Source organism: Mixophyes fleayi, chromosome 5 (genome assembly GCF_038048845.1).
Source record: "Mixophyes fleayi isolate aMixFle1 chromosome 5, aMixFle1.hap1, whole genome shotgun sequence".
NCBI lineage: Eukaryota > Metazoa > Chordata > Amphibia > Anura > Limnodynastidae > Mixophyes > Mixophyes fleayi.
The window spans coordinates 166,283,316-166,310,631 of record NC_134406.1 but is presented as its reverse complement, the minus strand read 5'-3'; the positions used below and the strand labels follow the sequence as shown (position 1 = coordinate 166,310,631).

At 38.5% G+C, this 27,316-nt stretch overlaps 1 protein-coding gene across 1 annotated transcript in view; it reads left to right on the top strand.

Moving 5' to 3' along the window:
- Nucleotides 1–26,871, top strand: part of WRNIP1 (WRN helicase interacting protein 1) — a 59,715-nt gene extending 32,844 nt beyond the window's left edge. Inside the window, exons 4-7 of the mRNA XM_075212983.1 lie at nucleotides 2,429–2,634; nucleotides 18,210–18,365; nucleotides 23,600–23,679; nucleotides 26,218–26,871. Coding sequence (XP_075069084.1) covers nucleotides 2,429–2,634; nucleotides 18,210–18,365; nucleotides 23,600–23,679; nucleotides 26,218–26,478 — 703 coding nt within the window. The 3' untranslated portion in view covers nucleotides 26,479–26,871. The remainder of the gene's footprint in view (nucleotides 1–2,428; nucleotides 2,635–18,209; nucleotides 18,366–23,599; nucleotides 23,680–26,217) is intronic.
- Nucleotides 26,872–27,316: the final 445 nt, after the last annotated feature.

Genomic DNA, 27,316 nt, shown 5'->3' with positions numbered 1-27,316 from the left:
GTAAGTGGTGGCACGGATAAGGTGTGTAGTAGATCTGTAATCATTGTGCAGAGTGAGGGCTCAAGTCCTGTTTAACTCCTTTGCAGTAACATCCAAATCACGGATGCGGTGAGTGCGTTCGTGATTGTGTACAATCATATATTTTATAGCTGAATGCGATAGTAACATTTTTGTCTGTTTTTGTATTTGTAACATAAAGAGCAGTTTCATGTTTTCTTTATCTTTTCTGATTAAAATCAACTAAGTTACACTGTTGTAAGACTGACATTATTTAAATGTTGAACTAATCTATTATTACGTAGCATATGTAATATTTATTTGCTTAAATAGGAAATCCTTCCCTGTCTTACGTTTATTGCTGTATGACTGCAGAGCTTTGGCTATTTTGTGAAATATAATTGTAGTATTATTAAATGTTTTTTTGTTTTTTAAGTAGGCAGTTTTAAATAGGACTTGACAGGTTCCTTGATGTAATATTTTTTGCTTTACTACAAAGTGCCTTGTGCACGCTATATAATAAGGAAAATAAAATATTGTCACTCCAGTATCCCGTTCTCCCGGAGAATGTATTCCGCAGGTGATGCTCTCTCCTGGGCAGGCTTCCTCCAGCCTGCATAGCAAGAGAGTTAAGCTGGGGATACACAGTTATGCAGTCTTACTTCATATGCGATTTGTGTAATTATTTTACCAAACGACTGAAAGTCCTGATGAGCATGTCTATTCAAGCGTACACACCTATGCAATTTACTGTCAGATCTGAAATCTGCATCTCTCATAACCATCTGCTGCAAAGAACGTGACTGTGTACACACACTAGAGATATCTGCCTTCCCTGCTGGTTGTGAGTGCGTACACACTTTGTGTTTTTTAGGAAGTTTAGAAAACCAAATCAAATAATATGATGTGCTTTGGTGCTATAAAACATGATCATAGGAGCCAACACCTGCGATATTGTACCAAACGGTTCTTTATTGTGTGAGCTGCACCATAATTGCATAGGTATGTACTCCGCTTTAGATGCCAGTTTGGGAGTGAGCCAAGTACAGTCTGAAACATCCACTGAGAAGGTGAGTTGGGGCTGTCACTTTATAGATCTAGATTCTAGGCTAAGTCTACCTATACCTCTCTGCTCTCCTGCTGTGCAGGTTGGAGAAAGTCTACCTAGGAGAGAGTATGGTGCCTAAAGAGCTCTTGGGGGGAAAAATGAACTTTTCTAAGCAAACATGTTTCCTTGGGAAAACCTTCCTTGTATTCTAACTACATAGTGCAGGAAAAAAATAACATCAGAGGACTTTGTAACAGGTTCTTTTTAATCCACCTGTGCTGCTTCTCATTGTTCTTGAGATATGTGAAAGAGATAGATATGTTTAAGAAAGGGTTAGACAAATTTTTAGCGGAAAGGTCTATCCAGGGATACGACCGTTAATTAAAATGAAGGATAGTAGTGGATATAGGGTAAAAATAGGACTGCAATATTGAGTCTGGGGGGATTTTCACAATTGAAACAGATTGGCGGTTGCTTACTCTGGATTAATTTCAAATATAAGTGCAGGATCGCAGGAGATCCAAAATAGGTTGAACTTGATGGACTGGTGTCTTTTTTCAACCTCATCAACTATGTTACTATGTTACTAGAGCTAAAACCACAACCATGTACACAGGTTTATTTGCATAATGCAGGACTGAAATAAATGAATGAAAAGCATGTTCCTTTTTATTCCATGTATGGTATTATGTGGTGATACTTGTGTACGGGTGGTGCTTTTTTATAGGGATCAACTGGCATATTACACTCTTGTGCCTTTTCTGTTTACTGGTGAAAAAACAACTGCACAGGATGAATTAAGATCGCATGTAACTAGCTCTGCACTAGCTGTAAGGCTAATGTTTTACCGGCACTTCTTTTTTTCATGCTTTTTAACCTAGGAAAAGTGATACTTTCTCCATCCTTGCACTTAAGTCAGGTAAAAATCTAAGTTCTTGTCAAAGACGCATCAATACACACTGAATGTAGGATGTAGCTTTTACAGAGCATATCAGTGCTTTTGCGCAGGCCACAGAAAGTGCATTTGTGACATTTACTAAATTGCGGGTTTGAGAAAGTGGAGATGTTGCCTATAGCAACCAATCAGATTCTAGCTGTCATTTTTAGATTGTACTAAATAAATGATAGCTGGAATCTGATTGTTTGCTATCGGCAACATCTCCACTTTTTCAAACCTGCAGTTTAGTAAATCTAGCCCTTTAGTGTTTAACAATAAAAAATCTAAATAAATTGTTTGTGGATTTACTGAACTGAGGTAAGGAGTTAATACTTTAGACATGTAAAGCATTAATTGTACCTACATATAAAGATATACACACAATTAGTGAACTAAGACATGACTATTTTGTCATTTTAATTGTGATTGTTTTTTGTTTTTTTTAGATCGCCATTGTATATTGAGGCAAAAGCCTTAACAACTTTAGCTCATCTCTGTGATGGTGATGCCAGAACCGGACTGAATGGCCTGCAGTTGTCAATTCAAGCTAGACTTGGAGCAGGAATGGATCCACAAAAATATGGAATGCTTATAAAGGAAGAGCACATTAAGGAAGGCTTGCAGCGCTCCCATATTCTCTATGACCGAGCCGGTGAGCAAAGACAACAACTTTTCTTAATAAGGTTGTGTTAGGGATTAAGCATGTTCTGGTGTTACTGAACTAGTGTCAGCAACTTGGAAATGACATGCAGCTTAGCAAGTAAGAAGAGCTGGACATGTCCATATCTAGTTTATAAAAAGCCACATCTGCATTTTAGCTTCAGCATGATAGAAAATGCTTTTCAGATATTCACATAATATGTCAATGGGTTTATGCGAGTCATTTCTCCTACAGCAACATTGGAAAATTATCTCTTAATAGTGCTTAAGTATTACCATAATGTTTTGAATCATATGTTGAAGTAATTATTGAATTATTGAAACTATTGCAACTTAATTGTAGGTGTAATTGTGATTTTCTGCAGTTTGATTTATTGCCAGGAGGAAAAAAATATAATTGTAGGTTGAAGGAAGGCTAACATTTCTGGATTAAGTGTCAGACACAGACATTGGAGAGAATTTAGGCAAGGACAGTTAGAGAAACAAATGTGTGGAATTCATTAATGTCAATAACTTTCTGTTTGCCCTCTGTAGTTATTCTAGTGATAGTACACAATTATGCTTCTCTTTGAAGCATGTATTTTACCCTTATTGTCCAGTAGTATCCCACTTTACAAGACAGTATTGATCACTCCACTTTGTATAAAGCTATTCCAACCAAATATAGTCTCATCATTACAAATTTTGGTTACTCCCTGGTAAGGATTTCATAGAATGCTTAGACATGCATTGAGAAGCGTGTAATGGGCACAAGTGTGTTAAAATACATCTCACTATATATTATATACACCCAGTTGTATTATATTACTGTTTGTTTCTCCGTTGACCACTACATAAGTATAGGATAATAAATATTCTATTTTTTATTGTTATTTTTTTTAAATGAAGGCATCACAATATTCCAGCAAACGTAAACAGTAACTCTTCTTCCAAACTTAAAGGAGCCATTGTGTCATTTCAGATGTATATACATTATGATGGCTCAACAGTGTTAGATGCAATCTAGATTCTGAGGTTCAGTTCTGTAAAAATGTGTGTAAAAAGAGAGCATTTTGTCCCTCTAAAAGAGGAGTTAGGTATTCAGCTGACAGTCTCCAGGGTAAGGCCGCAGACATTGCACATTTGTACAACAGTGCACCTACTTTAAACATATGCATGTGGAGGACAAATGTGTGACAATATAATAGTAGACAGTGTGAGGCTAATCAAATAGAGCACCTGATGAGAACTCCTGGCCTGATCTAGTGTTTGGAGCAATTGTGGATGTGTGTATGTATGTATGTATGTATATATATATATATATATATATATATATATATAAGTTAACCCGTGCATGATACTCATGCATTCTAGTCAAATCAAGCTAAAAAGGTTCTTGTCATGCATTTGGGCCTAGCCCAGGCCTCCTCAGGCAAAGGGCGTTACTTCCCAACGCAAGCGCCCTTTTTTTAACGTGGTTTTGTCCACATGTCACCACTTCATCATTTTTCTCCATCACCTCATCTTCATCGCCACATCCTTCATCAAGCTTCTTAAGGTGTTAAAAACTCCCCACTGTCACCCCCGGCAAACACCAACCACTCCCAACTGTCACTTCTCCTTCAAGAAATATATAGGTCAGTGTATAACTCTGTGCCCAGCAGGTGGCGCTGCAGCTTGTTTTTTTTTTTTTTTCACACACGCCACTAGGCATTTATATAGTAGATATATATATATATATATATATATATATATATATATATATATATATATATATATATATATATATGAGACAGAGAGAGAAGAATAGTAAACATTTTTTCACTCAACAGTTCAGTATTTCAATTAGATTGCAAGGATCTCTATACCTTCACTATTGTAAATAGAAAATCCAAATGTATGTTAGTGAAGGTAAATGGCCTGCATGGGTTCTTGAACTTTAACGAGCTATAGTTATCTTTGTTTGGATTCCTAACTTTTGCCACAGTATATGCTTCAGATCAAAATAAGCTACTGGCATCAGCAGGAGAATGACCATGCCATGAGTGCTATTCAAAGAAACAAGACCATGTTTGAGGGAACTAGATATACCTACAGGAGAATCATTGCTCCTTGCCATCCAACCTGGCAAAGCCGGGTGTGAATTCAGCATTGAGATGACTTCTGTGTCTGCACAGCCCTCAAGGAAAGCAAAACCTAAGAGCTTGTCTCTTCCTTGCAAAATGTATTGCGTTACAAGATTTTTTTATTTTTTGTTGTGAGGCTCTATTTGGAGATCATGACACATTGCCTCTGGATGCTGTTCTAACATATCACAATATACAACAGAATTCCTTGATCATACAATGATGGCAGATCTTGGACCTAAAATTCACATTTATCACAACATGTAAGAAGCGCCTTTAGCCTTGCTCATACTGCTGATGTGCTGCAGAATAGCTTATTACTTTGCACTTTAAGTGGTCAGTTACTTCTCGTGTGTCAGAGTTGCTTGAAAGTGGACAACTTCTGCAATACAATATTTATTTACTTTGGAGAGAACTGCAGAGCAATACATTTTTAGCTATCTCGACTGATGTTCTCATTTACACAGATTTTATGTCATCAAATATTTTTAAAGGGATTTTCCACTTAAAATCTTGTTTCTCTGTAATTCATCCCCCCCCTGGGCGTTGCAAAACCAGATGAGATTAATATTAATGTGCTATTACTGGACTATGCTGAGCCGCTGCTTTTTTTTATTCCCAGTGTTGTGGTCGTCTAGTAGTACAATGAAATTTTATTGCTGCCCTAGTGCGGACTAAGGAGTCACCGTGTTTAGCGGAGGTAAGAGAGACAGAACTACAGGGAGAAATATCTAGACAAAGGAGGGGTCGAGGAATAGAATGAGGAAATGGGCTGCAAATGAAATGGAGGGAGCGAAAGAAGAGGGGAAATAAGCTGCAAAGCTGCGTGGGAGAGAAGGGATGGGAGTCATGCATGTATAATATAAAATGTATGTGTATATATATATATATATATGTAATATTATAGTGTCTGCTCTTTGATCAAAAGTGGTGTTTAATACACAAATGTGTGCATGTTTTTACCAGCTTAGTGTATTCAGGACCACTGCTCTAGTCTGTAAGCCGTCACGAGGATGGTCTTTTTAACCTCCGTCTCACATCTGTACCTAACTTTGCCAACCATGTATATATTTGTTCTGCTTTTATGTGCGATTTGTTTTTGTTTGACCTGTTACATTGACTGGAGCTGCAGAGGTTTGTGGCAAATAGGTGATTATGATATTCTTTTGACCTATTTTATCATCCTAACATAAGTACATACAGTATTGTTCATTCCAATCTCGGACAGTGACATACACAGTGTGCATTTAAATTTGGGAGTGACTGGCAGGCACAGGGAAAGTCTGCCTGTGCTTTTTGCCTTTTTTTTTTCCCCTTTTTTACTAATATATAAATATGTACTAATCCCATAGTGAACTGCAGCACCAACACTTATAAATAGAATCCAACACCGTGATAAGTCAAAAATATTCTAACTACAGTAATTTGGGTGGCAAAAAATTGCATCTTTTTTAGTGAAAATATTTTCTCTTGCACAAGTTTGCTAGTAAAGACTGTGGTCATCCTGCTTGTAGCAGCTAGGACTGCTAAGGACGCTTGCTCTTTTTTCTTTTTCTGGAATCTTCCCATCAGGAATTTGTAACACATATATATATCCCCCCTGCCCCATACTCTAATGAATACTACAAACGTAACATATGTTATTTTCTGAACTTGTAGCTATAAATCTGCCTGTAAACACTCCTCTGTATGCATGTTAGACATCGTAGTGTTCCGGGATGTGACTTGCTTTGTGGAAATTTTTTTGTCTTTGCCGGTAATCATTCCCACTGTTAACAATGATTGATCACAGCAGGGCACAACCTTTGAAACAATATTTTCTGTGTTGATATTGTTGCATTCCAAAGGTTAGCTGTATATTCATTTTGTCAAAACCTTCTCTCTTTTTTTTTTTTTTTTTTTTGCAATAACTTTTTATTGAGTAAATTTCAAAAGAATACAAATGTGTGGATAAAGGGCAATCAAACAAATTGACATACAGTATGGATGTATGGAGGGTTGATTAGAAAAAAAATTCTTATTAAATCTGGCAAAGAGCAAGTTCTAGTTTCCAATTTTAAGTCAGCCAATTTTGCAAAGTCTAACATTTGTGTGATTAAATGCCCTAGTTAGCTAAACATTGAAAATATGCAAAAAATAAACCAAACAAGGTTAAACATACAAGGAAGGTGAAGGTAAGGGAGGGGAAAGGTCTTTTGTATAAGGATTCCAGTCTTCAATGGTTACTAATGGGCAGATGAAAAAGGTCAGAAAAAGTGTTCACTCTCATCAAGAAACTCTGCAAAAATGGGACTATTTGGATAAAGCAGAATATTTTTCAACGTCTTGAAATTCCAGCCAGTAGAACCAAGTGGAACAATAATCATTAAACCTATCAGAAGAGCAGAGAATCAGATCATCCATATACCTATGGAATTCAATGCAGGTGAGCCATTCCTTCTAGTTGGAGGAGAGGAGGATCTCCAATGTACAGGAATCGCTGCCTTTGCGGAACAATTTAGATGTTTTAACAAGGATTTTTTTATATAATAAAATTGAAATCTTGAGGCAAAAGGATTTTCAATCAGGATTTTGTAAATGCCAGAAAGGACATTCGTAGGGCATGAAGGGGAGACACACACAGTATTGAATAATGTCAATTCCCTACTAGCACCTATGCACACCTCCCTTGTATTTAAGAAGTGTTTAAGTTGTAAATAATGCCAAAGCTCAGAGCTGGGTAAACTTCACTTGGCCTGTATATATTCAAAGGGATGCAAATCAGATTGGCCCATCAGCTGGCCAGCGCAAACGATCCCTGCCTGAGACCATTTTTTAAACTCCTTTTTCTTGATTTCGGGAGAGAAAGTCGATGAGATATATTTACGTTTCCGAAGTTTGGTCCAGCACAGTACAATAGGTTTTATTATAGGAGGCTGAATATTTGGTAAACTCGTAAGCTATGGAATGATATTAGAATAATTCCCAAAGTGACCATTCCTCTATTGTCACCCACTGCTTGTCTGCTTTCGCCCTTGGCCAATCAAGAATTCTGCTAAACATGATGGCGTAATAGTAAGCCTCAAAATGAGGGAGTTGAAGCCCACCTAAGTGCCTACGCCCGAATAAAATGTCATGCTTAAAGCGAGGTTTCCTTCCGCCCCACACAAAGTCTCTAATAAACCGGTTCAAATTTGAGAACCACTTATTAGTAATGTAAATCGGTAGAGTTTGCAAAAGATACAGAACAAACGGGAGAATATTAATTTTGACAATATTAGCTCTACCTATCCATGAGAAATTTTTCCCTCTCTACTCTCTGTCCCTTTCAAAGCTTGTTGTAAGTGGGTTGAAAATTAACACCAAATAGTTGGGAAAGGTCTCTGGCGATATAGACTCCCAAATACTTAACATGTCTCAGGTGCCATGTAAAAGCAAAAGCATGTTGGAGTCCTTCAGTCACCTTCGAAGGAGTGGTAAGATTAAGTGCTACAGATTTTGAATAGTTTATCTTGAAATTTGATAAAGCTCTAAATTTGTGGAACTCTGGGACAGAGATTACAGGATTCGTAATTATCACTAACAAATCATCAGCAAAAAGTGCAAGTTTGTATGTTTATTTACCCATTTGAATTCCAGAAATATCAGGTGTATTCATATCAACCTCGCCAATGACTCCATGCATAGGACAAAAACAAGTGGTGATAAAGGACATCCTTGTCTGGTACCATTACAAATTGTCACTGGCTCTGAAAGATCACCGTTTATTTTTATCCTAGCTGTTCGCCGGTGGTATATTGCGAGCATTCTATGTAGACTTGTTTGCCCAGGCCCAGATGGGTTAGAAAACCCCTCAGAAACCTTCTCGAATTTTAAGCCACATTGCAATAAGAAATTACTGATTTTATGAGCTTCACAGATAATGCATAACTACGTTCCCAGTTATATAGTAACAAGTTTAATACAGGGATTTTAAACTGTTACTACCCTGCATGCATGTTTTTTTCACAATGATAGAGTATTTGGTAGATAATCTTGCCTGGAGGAACATACAATTTGACTGTGTTTATACATGGGTTACAAATACGGGTGTGTGTATTATAACCAAAAGGACAAGTCTAGTTTAACACAATTTAGCACAATTTTTGGGCCGCATTCCCGAACATTCTGCCAATAGGATTATTTAGCTATGTAGAATGGTTTTCCTTTCTGCAGCTTTACAAAGTTCCAATAATAAGCCCAGGCGCAAGGGGCCAAATTGTAACTTCATGCACAGTATGAATGCTGTGCATACTTGTACTCCACCCAGCAGGCTTCACTGTGGCATGATGTCACCAAGTGGGAGCTCTTTGTATATTCAAATTGATAGCATGCCTACTAGTAAAGGCTTGAATATTGAACAAGATGTTCGATAGCATCTGGAAAGACACTCTCAATGGCTGACTAGGTATACATAAGGTGCTCATGAGTCTTGGCCACCATAACAGAACACTCCACATTATGGAGCATGTAGTTCTTTGACCAGACCTTGAAAACAGCACTTGGTAATGTAGAAAGAATATCTAAAACATACATGGCAACAAATGTTTCGGACACCAAAAGTATTTGTGATGCAGCATATGGGAATATAGGTATTTTGGCAAAGGCACTTTACTGGTTTGAAGCTGGATGTTTACTTTAAACATTTTCTATGGAGTAAGAAAGCTTGTGTGGAGAGTGAGAAGGGCTTTGATTGTGTAGCACACGTTAGGTGAGTTCAGTAAATATTTTGCATATTTCTTGAATAGTAAATAGTAGTAATTCACAATTATTATTGCTTTTTTATTTTTTTACATACTCTTCCATTTCTGTAGTGCAACAGGGAACACTTTGCTGTATTTTTATATTTCAGAATTTTCATAGGTAGGAAATTTATATGTCAGCTTTACTTTGGAAGTGTTGGTGCTTTTGCAATTCAATAATATTTTGTACAAACAAATAGCAAACCATTCTATTTGTTTTTTGTCAGGAAAAGCCCTATTAGTGCCAATGCAGGGCAGAATGACGCCTGAAATATAGGCACAGCATTTTCAGCTGCCTGGTATATTGTTACAGTCCTAATCTGCAAGTCCAAGGCTTGAATGCAAGCCCACAGAACTAGTACATTTATAAGTTGGCATGATAGTAAGGACATACCAGTGAGTTCTTTTGTGAAGCATACAATTAAAATAGCTGTCATCAGGCATTGTTTTATCTGTAACATGCACAAATATCAATGGCAGAATAACACACTAAGCAGTGTGCTTGTCTAAAGGTAAGTTTTACATTTTAATTGTGTACTTTCAGTAATCAATTAAACATGGCATTATGAAGGTTGCAGCACTAATATTAAAGTGAAATCACTAGTATGAAAACACTGATATGGCTTTTTATTTAATTTTTTATTTATTTTTTGCTTTTCACCAACATGTTATGTTACTAATGGGAAATATGCCACCTTAGTACCACAAAGATCATCTCTTTGGACTACCACCTCCAGGATTTCACTTGTGTTCCTTCTCACCTGTGGAACACACTCTCACAATTTATTTGATTAGCCTCTAGTCTCCAAGGCTTCAAACGTGCCCTTAAAACAAATATTTTCATTCAAGCTTATTGGCCCTCCCCTAACTCCTCCGTTGCCACCTCTACTCCCCCCACTCAGTGCAGCCTTAATGTGTCTCCCCCTATCTTCTAGGATGTAAGCTCTCACGTGTAGGGCCCTTTTTCCTTGTATTCTCCTTCAATCATTACATATTGTGCCCAGTCCTCTGGGCCTGCTTACCTAACCGAGTTTCTCAAAGCTATACTGATGTGCACAGGCCTTCTTCACGTGGGTATTGTTTATCACTAGTGCATATACTATGTACAGTGTAATTATTTATTTTTCATAGCCGTCTGTGTATTATAGTAAATGTCTACTCTGTTCATCCCCTCTGTATGGTGATGCGGACCATTTGTGATGCGCCTTCTAAATAAAAGATGATTATATATAGAAGAAAAAGTTAATATTTTCTTCCTTTTAAATTGTTTATTTTACTAGCTCTTGTTGTGATCGGCATTTACACTAATTTATTTAGTATACAAATAGCCTCATTGGGGTGGAGCTCTGAAAGGATGCTCCTCTCTCAAAATATGGCATTGTACTCCTGCACTTATCTCACTTATCCCTCCAATAGTTGCAGCAGCAAAATCACTTTCCAAGGCCACAAAGAAACCAGTCTTTTGTTCTATTCAGAAGTGAAATTAGCGCTGTAATGTTGGCATCCTATAAAGAAGCACTGCACTTCATACATGAAACGCTGACTTCATATCGGAGACACTAGGCTCATCCTGGGCTGCGGTAATGGGAAATGATGACTTTGTTTTTGACTGTCATATGGCCAAATGTTGGGAGGCAGTGTGGGGTAACCCTATTTATACTTCCCTATGCTTGAGAAAGTATTGTTTTGATTATCTTTTTAAAGGATTAGTGGCTAGAAAATGTTTGCTCTGGGATTGTAAAGGGATTAAATGCTAACATCTTGGTACTGCTCTTTATTAATAGATTATATGATGTTCAGTTGTTTTAACTTGTTCTATGAGTATGCTTGCTCTGTGCAACATTACCAGTTACCCCTGTTTTTCCCTTTGTTGCCAAATACCCTCTAGTTGTGCTGTACTTACAGGTGATGCATTTAATTGCATCCCAAACAGGTCTCCCGAGAACTTATTTACAATCCATCCTTATTGCAATTGCTCACAGTTTTGAATTGATATTATTTTGTGGACTACTCATGAGATACCAAAACACTTTATGGTAAGATTATACTAATGCTCTCTGGATACCCTTTAATATTAATATTCTGTACACAGTGACATTTGAGCCTAGTGTCATGACGACACACACAGTTCAATCCCTGCAAATATGAGTAATCAGCCCCTTAATGTGATTGCTATATAGACATAATGTATCCTAACACTTATTGAAGGAGATTGGGCAGACATTGTGTCTCCCTTTTTGGTAGCCCATTAATTTCATAACTGGTTTATTTACATCAAGCACACTTCTCTCCTGCTAGATATGTAAAGCATCCATATGCTACACCTGCTGGTCAGTGTTAGGCTGACGGTCTGATCACCAACCCACAGAACTAGATGGTGGAGGTCTTCACCTATAGCAGCCGCCTTTCCCTTAAAGCTTAATGTCCTCACCAGTACTCGGATGCCTCCAGGACTTAACTCCAGGTGTAGTGTGGGTTGGTAATGCAGGCCCATAGCGGCAGGCCAGGAGGCTGGATAGAAAGCAGCGGATAGTCAGACGGTAGCTGAGATCAAGGGTCACAGCAAGCAGGGTAGTCAATTAACACGCCAAAGGTCGGGGTCACAGGCAAGGTAGCAGAGTCCAAGGTACAGGTCAAGGGGTCAGGGTCACGGGCAAACAGGCAGAGTCCAAAGTCCAGGCAGGGGTCATACACAGAAAATCCAGCAGAGTATCCACAGGACAGGATACAACAGGCAGGAGCAGGTTAGCAAGACTGGGTCAGAAGCGCTATAACCGGCAGGGAGGCTAAGCTCTCCCTGCCTTAAATACAGGAATCCACCAATCAGGGCTTTGCCCTGTAATCACCCTCAGGGGCAGATTGATGAGCACAATATTAATTAATCAGCTCGCAGGCTGTACTCTCTGCATATGTGCCCGGCTGCCAGACTTGCCGGGACGCCAGAGAGAGTGGTGTTGAGTCGCAGCGTTGCCCGTGGCCGCCAAAACTCTCTGACAGTCAGGCAGGATTTTAATTCTGGCACCTTTTATGGTCCTGTCCCACATTTGCTTGTTTTTGAAAATGTTGAGACTGCTTTTTTGTCTGTTCTTCTCCCTATGCCCATTTCTGCTGACCCAAAGTTGTGTGTGTATAATATCATAAATGTAAAGATATTGTAAAAGGATATACTGCTATATGAAAAAAATGTATATCAACATAGAAATTGTCTTGAAACATTCATTAACTTGTGGGATATTTGGGGTGAGTCTCCATTTGCTCACATTCTACACAGTCCAATGAATAATTGGTACCACACTAGTTAACCAGTTCCGCGGCACTATAGAGAGCATATTTGTCTTTTCCATCCATCCTTGCCACAGACACACACACACGTACGCACAGACTAGGGTTAATTTTGTCTGCAGTGTTGGAGGAAACTGAAGTACCTGGAGAAAACCCACGCAAACATGGGGAGAACATTTTGAACGACACACATATAAGGGCTGCTGTTATTTTTAGTATTAGCAAGGTATGCAATTGAGTATTTTGTGGTTATTTGTAACCCTAGTTCTTTTCATCACTTTACTATGCTGTAAGATTCAAAACAAAACAAATGGGACAAAAAACATTCAAAATATATGCAATGTATATTAGCATTATTTGTCATTGTGCTTGGTGGGAGAAATGTACACCTTCAGCAAAACATGTAAAATTATAAGATGTTGATGGTTTATACACCGAGCTAGTATTTTGTAACATGTGTTTTGTTTATCAGCTGTCTATCAACAATGCAACAGTTTCGTTAATGCCCCAATATATGATAAACACCTAAAACTCAATCACGTTTCTTGTGTCCACTAAGATAAGAAACTGTGAGTACCCTGTGCTCTAGTCCAGTTTTACGTATTAGCAGAGGTTGTTAATAGGCCATGAGAATGCTGCAACACTGTAGTAATGTGCTTACTGTATTAAGCCTTGGTTTCAAAGTAAAATTAGGTATATATTGAATAAAGGGTGAAGTGAAGTTGTGAATGTTAAAAAAGTGGCTCAAATTTGCAGACCCACCAATTGTTTGATTTTGTTACATTATAATTTAAATGCAGGTTGTAGCCCACTGTTGACACAAAATAAATGAAATGCATAAAAGAAAATTGCTTAAGAAAGCATTTTTGGAATGTAGAGATTGTACTACGAGAGAGCCTGCATTTATTTATATAGTTATTACGTAGCAGTTATAGCTACGTTTGCTTTTTTAGTTATGATGTTGATGTTCTAAATGTCAGACTTGTAGTACTCAAGTGTATAGTTCTGTTATCAATGCTGACTAAAATAGTGGGAAATGTCATGTGGTTTATTAGTAAGGAATGCAGTAGATGGGTCATTATTTAAGTGCACAATAAGCATGTCATACTCATATAAACACATAGCTAAAAACAGAAAGGGCAGCCAAAAAGATGACTTAGACATGACACTGGTTGCATTATACAAATAGGGAGCTGGGAAAATGCATCGTCTTAGTAATGCTGAGTATTATCTATGTATGGATGACAACCTCTTAATGTCTGTGCAGTTAGGCTAATAACTTTGTCGAAAAATAACTAGTGTTTCTTAAACCTAGACAATAAAAGTTTGCGCTCCCTGCAGGGGTGTGCTGCTTTAGATTAAGGGTTTTATGTAGTGAAATGAAATCATAAGTGCTGTGTCCCTTATAACAAGGTGTTTTTATGTATTGAAGGCAGCAATAATCGTTATGTAGGCTGATGTAAATTGATCAATTTCATCTGTTTAATATGTAGCATATATCGTTTATACTAATGCAGTGTTCTCACAATTAAAAACAAAACAAGTAAGTTAAAAACGTAAAAAGGTTGTAGTATTTTATTTTTATTTGATCATTTATTAAGATGGAATATTTTGCTGCCTGCAACTTTTTCTGATTTATAAGAGCCTCTACCCACATTTTTTTCAAAAGCAGGACGTTTTCTTTGCAGGCAGACAAAACAAGGCTTTTTGAAGCACCAGTAAAGAAATTAAATTCCAAATTTGCTTGTGCAAAGATAGGAATGGGGAGGGGCTGTTTATTGTAGTAAGTGTTAAAGAATGTGCAGTTGTCAGTGCTGATGATGCGCTTCCTCCTGTTGCTGTCATTGCAGAGGATATTTACAGTGCCAGACCTCCCTCCCCCTGCCAGATGAACCCTCTTACATCTTGGAAACGGGTCTTTCGCTACTTGCTTCTGGAATTATCTTCCCATTGTTTGGGTTCGGACTGATGTATTTAGGCCCAATTTGAATGAGGGCATCTCCAAACGATGATGTGTGTGGAGAGCCACACTGTATCACTTACTGAGAATATTGGCCTCTCCTTTGGTCAGCAAACCTTTTATGGTTAGTTACCACCATCTTCAGCTGCTCCTGTAGCCTCTTCCACAGTCCCTGGAAAACCTGCAAATGCTTGTCTGCAGAAGGTACCCCAAAGCCAGGATGGCCATCAGGTGTAAACCATGGCTAAAGTTGAATGGGAATTCTCCCATGGAGTCCCCTGCACCAGGTTATTCTGTGAGAACTCAACCCACACAAGCAATTGGGACCAGTCATCCTAGACATCCAATTGGTTAGCATGCTCCATCTGTCTGTTTGATGAGGAGTGGTATCAGGCTGAGAATTGGAGTGAAAGTCACACTTGCAAAATGACCTCCAAAAATTGACTGAGAGGTCCAGTTCATGGCTATTTCCAAGTGAAAATGGCAAACTAAGAGTTGGAGTGTGGGCAGCACGGTTGCTTAGTGGTTAACACTTCTGCCTCACAGGGCTGGGATCATAAGTTCAATTCCCATCAATGGCCTTATCTGTGTGGAGTTTATATGTTCTCCCTGTGTTTGGCAGGGTTTCCTCCAGGTGCTCCGGTTTCCTCCCACACTGCAAAAACATACTGGTAGGTGTCGAAGTCAGCAAATTGGATAAAGTCATTTCAATTAATATCGAGCAGACTTGGTTGTCTTTGTCTGAAAAGATGCGTATTGCACGCTACAGCGTGGAAGGGCGTACGCAGCCGCAACATGTGGCAATAGCAGTTTTTACACATTTACACACATTCGCACCAATACGCATCTTTGTAAATAGTACACATTAATTATAGTCGCAACACATAGTTATTTATGTCAAAATATAGAAGTGTTTATGTGTAATATTATAAGTTATATGCATATTAGTATTACATATGGTACAGGTTAAAGGAAATGTGTCATGTCTGGTATCATATTAATCCCCTTTACATCAGCAGCTGTCCGGTTCATTCGGCGAAGAGATCGCACATTGCATACTCTAGTTATTGATGTTAGGGAATAAACCTTTAATATGATGCTGACTATAAAATGCTAATGGACTAGTTGAAACTGGAGTCTTGGCGGGAAAAATGGAGCACATCCCCTGGAGAGATGACCCCCCACCTTTGGATTCTTTAGTTTGAACTAACCTATGATCTGCAACCCCCTGGACCTTCCTGAAGCCTGGACCAATAGAAGCAAGCCACACCATCTGCATTGTTTTACTGTATTTCTGTTTGCATATAAGCAGGAGCTTTTCATCTAGTGTTCAGTCATCTTGACCACAGACTTCAGACTTGAATGACTGTTCACTGGATCCAGAGCGCCTGCGATAAGTAACGCCTGTACTTCTTATTATTTCGCTTGAATTCTGCTACTTTTTGAGAATAAATATTTGTGCGTTGGAAACACAAATCGAGATTCCACAATTGTTATTGGATAGCGACAAAACGTGCATAACATAAGTTATTTGGCTGCTATCAAAATTGACCCTAGTCTCTCTCTGTCTGTCTGTGTGTGTGTATAATAGGGAATTTAGACTGTAAGCTCCAATGGGGCAGGGACTGAAGTGCATGAGTTCTCTGTGCAGCGCTGCGGAATCAGTGGTGCTATATAAATAAATGGTGATGAGGGAGTGCTGATGATTTATTTGTTTTTTTGGGGGGGTTTTTAACCTTGTATTTTGAACAGGTATAAAACAAATTGTTCAGCCATAGCAGACATCTAGTCTTTATTAGCGGTTGTACTTTGGCCAGTCCACTACTTCAGGAAAGGAGGTTATCCTCTCATGAACTGATTCATGTTTAGTATCTCTGTTATCCATGTAAGAGAGTGTTGACCTCTGTAGGAGGCACAAGACATGATGGAGCTTCAACCTCATTGGATTGTCCTCACTCTATTAACACAAATGGAACTGCTGTGTCTGGGGTGTAGTTGTTACTGCAAACCTCCAACTTTAGCCTTTTTATAGCCTACCAAAAACCCTTCTAGATCCGGGTAGGCCAATGAGGAGAGTAGTTAAGACAGTGGTGCCCAAACTCAGTCCTTAAGAACTACCAACAGTTGATGGTTTCAGGATTTCTTTAATCATGCACAGGCAAGTTAATCTAGTTGGCTGGATCAGTAATTATCCCACCTGTTTCTGCAGACAGAAATCCTGAAAACATGACCTGTTGGTAGCTTTTGAGCACTAGGTTTGAGCACCTCTGAGCTAGAATATCAGCCCACTGTTCCTATGGCCAGGCCTCAGAACCGGAGTTTGACGCAATTGTTGTTCGGAATGCCTCTATGATGTCTTTCAGAGTAATTGGGGTTTTTTGTTTTTTTTTATCAAAACTGACTTGGACATCTTGAGTCCACTCATGCTTGGTCTCGATTGTGCTGCTGCTTGTTGTGTCTTTAATAAGTTTGTCAAACTATTGCTGTTTGGCCAGAAACAGCGGTAAAAGGATTTGCTGGGGTTGCTGTTGTACCACAATGGTCTTTATTATGTCTTTAATGCTTGAACCTTTAGTGTGAAATCCAACTTCCAACACTAGCGTAATCTGTTGGGACGTCACACTGACCTATTCGTTCCTCTAGTGGGCCCCATGCATTTGATAAAGAGGGCACTTGAAACCACAGGTTAAATGAATCTCAGTTACGCTTTTATTCGGCAAATACTCTGAGGGCATTGGTCTTTTAAGACAGAGTTGTTTAGGTCTTCCAACAGCCAATCTTTATCTAGCCAGTAACACAAACACTATTTTTCAGGGGAACTTGTGTTGCTCAGCTCACAAGAAGTAAGTGCTTCAGCATAACGGCAGCTTTCTTCTTTGTCTTTCTGTATGCAAGAACAACAGATATGCTTTTTAAGAGTTCTGAATTAAGATCCAGATGACTTTCTTTTTAATAAGTGTTTTCCTGCAATTTTATATATAACCAAACCATACATTTTGCTAACATACCTGTCCTGGATAACCTTGCCACAATATATATACATTTATCACTTAATAATGATATACTCAGATCTCCAGTGACAGCTCTTTCAAAGTACAAAATGCAAATCCTTATCTGCTGGCTACTACTGGCCACTGGACCACGTTGTATATCCACATGGCTAGCTTTGTTCCCTGTTCTTTTGTTTGCGTGGTACAGTCCACAGAACATTACATTCGTCTTTTCATATATTTATTTAATGTAATGGATGAGACCCAAATTGTCAGCTTTGCAATTCATGGTTTGGATTGTAAAGGATAATGTACTTCTTTTCAATAATTTCTTCTTTGGTCTACAGATTTAATATACTATTGTTAAAATCTCTTGTTTAGATATATTAAAGGACATGTCCTATTCAGTTGTTTGGCTTTTAGATTTTGTTTCACACATTGTACGTTTATTTCTATCCTTATGTTCACAGGAGAAGAACACTACAACTGTATATCTGCACTACACAAATCAATGCGTGGGTCTGATCAAAATGCCTCTTTATATTGGCTTGGTCGAATGCTTGAGGGTGGAGAGGACCCACTTTATGTGGCTAGGCGTCTGGTGAGATTTGCAAGTGAAGATATAGGTATGTATTCTTTTATCTATGCGTCCATCTTTCTGTTATGTTTTGTTTTTATCTGTGTTCTAACACAATGAATAAATGTGTTTCCACACACTAGTTTTGGCATGAAATATAATTATTCAATATAGAGATTGGCATTTGTGGATTCTGCCATATACAAAGATGTCTCCTCAGAGACTCCCACCAGTCATGCTTGTCTGTAACAGGAGGAATTATACAAAAAAAAAAAGGGATAATTGTTACAAATGTAATGGGCATAGAAATATATAGGTATATAATTGTCTAGTATGTATTATAGCACTATAATACAAAATAGCATGTTACAGCAGATCAGAGTGTAAGGGCTTATTTATAAACTGATGGCAAATGTAAGTTATCGCTTTCTATTCATTTCCCAAATTTTGCCATGTATTAAAGCTGAAACCTTGAAAGTGATACAGATAGTAAAAAATAGTGTAAAGAGTGCTGTTTAGTTTTCAGCAACCAGGTGAAAAAAGGGGAGAAGCGAAACAAATGGGTATTGTTTAGAAACATTGCCTAAAATGTGACAAAAGATAGAAATAAACAATGTATATAGACTATGTGAATGGAAATTATTTTTTTCCACTCCATTACTTCATGACAGCCTAATGTGTTGCCCCTCCTAGCCATAGGTAGTGAGTGACAGGAAAAGAAACACCCCCTTTTAGTATTTAGTGCAGCTCCTCGTCATCCACGCCATCTTTTCCGGCCTCTTGCTATGGCACGAAGGATAGATAGTGCTTTTTTATTTTTTGTATGTTGTGGACTTACCTATTGCTGGCGATGCTACGCTGGTGGTGTAAGCCAGGTCTAGGGATGGCTACCCAGAAGGCTGCTATTTGCTACCTCTGGTAGCAAATTCAGGAGCAGGTTTGAATTTGAAGTGATGTGTGAACATGCTGGGCTCTGCAAATCCATGCATCAGATCAGAGGGAGCAAAGATTGAGATCCAGGCACTTAGGAAGGGACCTCTGAACTACAACGCTGTTCCCTGCATCCTATACTACTGGCCACAATTATCAAGTACCTGGAATTCTGATCTTTGTGCTAGCCTTGGAAGACTCAGCACATAGAAGCAGAACTTATGGAGTCCACCCCTAAACAGCCAGAGTGCAAAACCCATCAACATTGGGTCTGTGAAGCTTGGGATAAGCCTCCTACCGACTGATTATGAAGGAGTCTTTTGTGTAACATGTAATTCACAGCCTAAAGTAAACAATTCCCAGCACCCAGAAAAATGTAAAGAGTTAATCTCTTGGATGAAGAAGCTATTTGTCACTAAGGAGAGTAAGGGGGGGGGGGGGCGTCAGAGCACATTGCTCACTCCAAGAATAATTTAGCCAGGTTTTTTACTCTTTGGTGCCAAGCTAAAAGTCATGATTCAAAAAGTCTGGGTGGTAAATCCAACTGATCTCGCCAACATTTTAAGAGGAAAGAATATACAGACCTGGAAGACAATGCACCAGGCAAAGAGGTGCAAGTACCTTTTGGACTTTCAGAGGTAATATTATGAAGAAAAATTGACATGTTCTATTCAAAATCAGTTGGTTTTAAATAATGTCATAGAAGGATACAAGATAGAATTTTATTATGTTCCCAGGAAGAATTTCTTTGTCAAATCCAAGACTCCGATCGATTCCACTAGATTTGGAAACGCTACACATCAGACTGCAAGAAGCGCAGGTGATCTCCCATTTTCCGTTGGCCCAGATGGATGCAGGCTTTTATTCCAGAGTCTTGCTGGTAATAAAGTCCTTAGGAAGAGTTTAAACCATCATGGATTTAAGGCAACTCAATCAAAGTATACATGCAAGGCATTTCCCTATGGAATCCATAAATTCTATTCCCACCACTATACACAAATTGGACTTTCTAACATCCATAGATCTTCAGAATGCTTACTTTAATATCCTAAATGCAGCTTCTCTGCAATGATTCCTCAGGTTCTTTGTACTGTGACAGTATTTCTAGGTTACTTGTCTTCCCTTTGGTCTTGCTATATCCCCAGGATAATTTCTGCAGGAGCATGGTTGAATTTTAATCCGCAAAGAAGCTATGACCTACAGTGTCAGCAGCAGTTTATGATATAGACATGACGTCACCTTTTGGCGATGTTCTCCGCACCATAGATATTCTCTAGGTGACATGGCACATAAAAAAACCTTAAGTTAGATCTACTCACTCAATGAGATTGCAGACGATCATCTCTAGATCAAGTCATTTGGATCCCTAGAAGTACTAGAGAGTCCATCAACTAGTGGTCGCATCCAAAATTAAAAGAGCACAGAGTGTTTTCTTTTAGAACCAGAATGGACAATACTCACTACAGATTCCAGTGCCACAGGCTGGGAAGCCCATCTCCTGTCAAATGGGATGCGTTTTCATCCTGTTCTACAGCACAAACATCTGTGGATATTATCAGACGACCGGATGGTTGTCGCCTTCTTAAACAGTCAAGCAAGGCTTCCCATGGGGGCATCATGTCCCCGCAAACCGGCCCCAATCTCCATCTTTGGACATCTTCTACGGTCTCCACTCACGTACACTTTATGTTGTGGTTTGAATGTTTTTTTGTGTGCAACTACTGTTTTCTTCTCTCCCTCCTGCTCGATTTCCAGGTTTCATCCCTGCATGTCTGGGATTCTTTCCTGAGGAAAAACAACAGCATCTAAGTGTGGACTTATCTGTTTGCCAAGTATAAGGCTTTGTTTACCTTTCTTCCAAATTCTACACTGTTTTGTTTTTTTGCTCCCTGTTTCTTTTAACCTAGATTGCCACACTGCACCCTTCCCTCTGCATATGGTCCACCACGGAGATTACAACACCAACCCCGCCTCACCCAAAATATACTTGCACGCTTACTTGCTTGCCCTCCACAAACGCCCCGGAGCCCTTGGCTCAACTCTGCCATCCACCGTTCCCTTGGCATTCCTGCCCTCTTCTATCCAGCATACTTGGCAAGTGAAATATACGTCACCTAGTCTGCACCACCCTTCCCCATTTTTCCCCCGCCCCCTTTCCATGTGCCCAAGAAACACTTTATGCCCACTGTCTCCTCTTATGCTATTTTACATGACTCTCCGTATAGTGTCTTATAATGTTGAAGGTCTAAACTACCCTCAGAAACGCTACAAACTATTCTCAACCCTTGATACTTTAAAGGCAAACTTAGTGTTGCTATAAGAGAAACACTATGTCAAATATCTTCATCCAGAACTCTACTCTAGAAAATTCCCCATATTTTTCTGTGCGTGCAATGCCAGGCAGAAGAAACGTGAGGTGGCGATCCTGGCTACACACCACCTCACCCTTGAACCCTATATAATTCGTAGGGACAAAGAGGGTAGATTTTTGATTATTGTCGGCAAACCCAATAATCTTTCTTGCACACTAGTCAATATCTATGCGCCTAATAAAGTCAAGCCCACATTTTTTTTTAGAAAACTTTCTGAAATTTCACCATCGCTATGATTCCTGGAGAGTGATTAACCCCCTCTACAGAGACTACACCTTTTTTCCCCCTGCCCCACAATTCCTACTCTAGCATGAGAGACTGGCTAAAACTGCTCAATTATTGGTTACCTTTCAAACATTGAAATCCCAATAAAAAACGTTCCCCAGGTCCTGCAATCTTAGCTATCAGGGACCCGGCTGGAATGGGTTCAGAGTCAGGATGGGCTTTGAAGTCTGCTCAGGTGGGTACTACCCCAGGAGAGGTGCTGAGTCTAACGGAAGAGAGGTTTTTACCAGGTATCCCCGCAAGGGGATATGGACTTAGGGGCTCTCTAACCGCAGGTTGCAGCCCTCTAGGGGGGTTATGAGCAAGACTATATGGATGGTCAGGAGATAAAGGTGGCAATGCTGATATGTCCGAGCACTGAGGCATGTTCAACAGGTAAGTGGAAGTTCTAGATAACAAGAGAGAGCTACAGTCTTATGGGGTGCTGCTGCACCGAGATTCTGGTGAATAGGATGGCCCTGGAGTAAGATCAGAGGAGAGGAACAACGGTCTGCAGAGACACATCAGTGTCTAAACCCCGGAGAAGGTGAGTCAGGTATGCACAAAAGAGCAAGGCTGCAGGATGATGAAGCGATGAGGTCCTGATGAGCTGGAAGACCTGCAGCAGGAACAGAGGAGATGCGATGAGATTTCTTGCTCCATTGATTTCTGCATCAATACTGTCTCAACTGCTTTCCATGATTGTATTTTCCCTACAGCAAGTAATAATGTCTTGTCTAGGAAGGTGAACATGTTCAGTACTGTATTCTGCATTTATTTTTTATGTGACATTGTTCTTTATTGACTTCAAATGTTATCGTTAGTGGGGTACACAAAGGCACATGTGAATCTAAAATTGTACCCATTTAGGTTTACATGTGTCTTTGAACTTTTTACTTTATGTGTTATATGTGTGTTTTTTGTAAATTTCACCACATCTTGCCTTGGTAGAGTCAGTATTTTAAGCAATAATAAAAGTTAAGTTTTAATGTTCTCAGTGGACCGGAATGCTTTATAGTCCTTTATTTTTTTTTTGAACTCCAGTTCAATAGTTTGCAATCAAATTTGATTGGTGAGCACCCCCTCAATATATAGTAGGGTATAATATCCAGTTAACAATTTAGGAGGACAGTCCCTCTTTTTCCTGGTGCGGAATCTTTCTGCTTTACTTGTCATCTATTTTAGGCAGAAAATTAAGTGGAATGGCGTTGTCCTACAAAAAGGTATAAATATGCAAAATGTCATGTATTTGGGCAAAAAAATGTGGGACTTAAATATGAGTCTTCTGGTTAGACTTCATGTTAATATTCTGTTTTTTCTTAGCCAGACCGCAAATATTCATATTTTAGCAGTGTTAATCTCCTGTAGGTCTATGTGTTCTCTGTATTGAAATTCGTGGTTATACAACAACCTGTAGCCAATCAGATCCTCATAATTCTAACTAGCATAGATTTATTTTTTTCCCTGGAGATTAGTGATTTTGGATCTGTCAACTTGCTTGAGAGGAGCAGTGTGATGTGAAGAGGGGAATGGACATAAGGAAAACCGAATAAGATTTAGATGGTAGTGATGTGAGGCACTTGTTAAACTGATGTGGAAAGATTGTGGTGTCAAAATCTCCACTCCATGTGAAACAAGGTTTATACATCTAATTTGTTTTTGTTTGTACACTTTACGGTGTTTTTTAACTTTTGGTCTGTACATTCTTATTGCACAGGACTGGCTGATCCTCTTGCTTTATCTCAGACAGTATCAGCTTACCAAGCCTGCCATTTTATTGGAATGCCAGAATGTGATGTAAGTCACTTTTCACTATGCTTATCAAGAGATTGTGTAACTATCTACAGCCACAAGTGCTATACTAATGCTGTGACACTTAGCTTCCTCAATCACGACCGTGTGTCTGTGCATTTATTTTCTGTGCTGTGCATGTAGTTGGTGTTTTAGGAACCTAGAAAAAAGTGTTTGTCAATGTTAAAGTTAATGTAAATGCAATAAGATCATGCTATATTATTTCAACCTTACATAGAAATGCAAACACATGAAGTACAATTTCAAATTAGACTTGTATTTGACTATATAACAAAAAGGAGGGAAAAGTGTGTTTTTTGGTGGTTGTATTTGACTACATTTTGATTATCGATGGACAAGCCTTAAAGGGTGAACACAAGGAAATCCGTACACAAGTTTCACTGACCTGAATCATCTTAAACATTAAAAGTATTTACTGAAGCTTACCATCTAACATTTCATTATATGGATTAAATACAACTGCAACAATGCCAAAACATTTCACAGCATCCACAACTTTTTATACCTATACTTATGGGATGGAGTATAGTATAAATTAAATAAAGTATGTATAAATAGCTGTCTGCACAGCTGTGAATAATAGGCTGCCAAATCCCCAAATTCACACATGCTGCATGCCATATAGAGGAATCCTAGGCTTGCTTACTGTTAATGTATGCAAGACATTCAGTTATACAGGGTCATCAGCCTGCAGTAGTAAGTGATGAATACCATGTCTGCATATCCAAACCGGAGTATACATCAAAGTACTCTATTAAATAGTCTTTTGTATTAATCCTTTTTTTTGACCATTTGTGCACAAGATATCATTTGCTTAAAACAGCTATTTTATTTATAATTGTTTTAGAGCTGTGATTTTCAGCATTTTTAAGGCCCATATATATATGGCCTTGTGTCACTCAAGGTGGCACTGTTAATACTTCTAGAGAATACATTTGACCCCTTCATTACTGAACCGCTTTTTAAACCCTCTGCCAAACACAATAACCTGTACATACAAAGTATACAAAGAAGGAGCAGACATGGGGTAGAGAGGGCTCTGCTGTGAAACTTTGCAAACTAGAGGGATTCATGATTTTCATACATCTATCAAATAATGGAAAATGTTTACATAACTAGTTAACAAATAGTTGAAGGTACCACTTTTAATTCATATTTGTATGTGGGGTTTTTTTTGCGGTTATATGATGATAATATCTGCTAGGGGACACTAGTTTTTAAAAGAGAGACTAAGCTCTTTCAAATGAGCTCTCTTGGATGGAGGGGGGATGTTAAGGCTCTTTTTGAGCTTTACCCCATCCCTGGGCTCTTTCTTATCCCCCTCCTTCACTGCTGGGGGCAGGCTGGACATTCTGTGACATCATTGTGCACAACCATAATAAATAAAGAATACTCACTGGTACATTGCTATTTGACAGGTGAATATTCCTTCATGGTTCTGAACCCCGTGCAGTGCTGAGGATAAGTAGGACTCGCCCTTTGCAGCCGTGTAATATATCTGCAGGGCAAGGCCCATCTTTAGCAGTGAAGAGGTTAAAGAAGCATTATCCATTTTAACAATTTAATTCCCAGATATTTGTACAAAATATATACCCGAAGAGGCGGCACCATTTTTTTCCGTTTTTGCACTGCATCTTTTTTACCATTAAAAACATTTTGATATGTTTATTCTGTGCAAACATATTTTATATGGTTTCTTCAGGATAGAGAGAGATTTCTTTCTGGTCACATAAGGGAGAAATCCCACTAAGTCATTCCTAATCCTTGGGAGTTTCTGCCAGCATGTGGCCTCAAGGCCTTTCATTAATTACCACTGTTTTACAGAACCAAGCATAATGTTATTCTTGTGTAACCTTTTTAACCATTCAGTTTTTTTCTTTAATAAAATGTTACTTCAATTTTTCTGAAGGTGCAAACTGTTAGGATTCAGGGACATGACACCCCTAACAAACCCAACCTTCCTACTGAATCTTTGAGAAAAGAATAGTTCACCTTTTAATATTTTTTTTCCTTAATCTATATACCCAATATTCTAGCACTAAAAGATCCAATGTAAGCTGTATGCAATAGTTTCTTGTACAAAAACTAATGTTGTAAAATGGATAAAATAATAGAGTTGGAATACAGGGGAGTTCTAATCCATATGTCTCTGCACAACTGTTCTTTAGCTAAGAGCGTCCATGGTGATGTCACCAGACTTCCCTCTACTATGTAGCAATGCATGAACTGTTACGAGAGATCCAGCCTGGCCCTGTTGAGAATTCAGGCTATGAACACGTACTGCCACCATTTTTAACTAACATTTGGAAAACTCTGAGCCCTGGAAAATACAATATTTGAGGTCATATATTTGTTAAACTTCTACCAGAATGCCACCATTGCCACATACATGATCTGAGATTGGGGGGTTTTCTTGGTAACATTACACTGTCTTCAAATGATCCCCATCCTATGATTTTATCAAACTTCTAAAAAAAAAAAAAAAAAAAGACATTATTTGAATAATTGTATGTTTATTTACAGGTCATATTGGCTCAGTGTGTTATGTACTTGGCCCGTGCACCAAAATCTATTGCAGCATATAGTGCATACAATAAGGTAAAGGAATGCTTGAGGAACCATAAAGGCCCGCTACCACCTGTTCCCCTCCATCTGAGAAACGCTCCGACAAAGCTAATGAAGGGTTTGGGCTATGGCAAAGGTTACAAATATAACCCCAAGTACAGTGAGCCAGTTGAGCAGGATTATCTGCCTCCAGAACTGAAAGGATTTAAATTTGTTTGATTGCACTATATCTGTCCTATATTTGTTCTGTGAACATGTCTTCTTGTGCTATGAATGTTATCATTTCTCTTTTATGAGCTATATTGTTGCTACCACCATCACATTTGCAAGCTGAACATAAATATTATGCTGAGGACAAAATTGGAAAAAACTATGGAGTTTCTTCTCAAAACTTCACGGTTTAATATATTGCAGTGCAAACTAAAAATCAAACTCCTCCATTTTCTTTATGGTGTCAGTCATTTTTAATTTCTGTTTATGAAATTGTAGCATACATGCAGACTTCTCTTATGGCCACAGTTGCATACACAAAAGTTAAATGTGTGAAAAGACTAAATTGCTATTTCAATTACTGCCAGCAAAAAAACATCTAATAAAGGCATTTTAAAATTCTATTGCCCGCTAAATGTGTTGGACTGTCCTTGTTTCTTTTACCGACTAAATTAAAGGAATGTGTCTGGATGACTAGTAGGGTATGATTGTTTTAATCAGGCTCCTGCTGTGTTTCTGGAATATATGTATATCGCTTAAGCATATATATACAATATATATCTTTATCACTTTTGATCTTTGAACAATTACATCTTTATCTGCGGGTGTCAGTATGACCCCTGACACTTAAAATATCTACAGCTTTAATAACTTGTTGCTTCTTGATCACATCCATATTTTGCGAATGATTGTTAGTTAGGCATTGATTATGTTCACTAATATAGAGTAGACTGACAAATCTAACTGTACGATACAGCACTTCAATTAAAGACAAAAATAAATATATATATATATATAATTTGGTTATTCTTAAAGTGTTCTTTAGTTTTACTTTGAATTGACTACA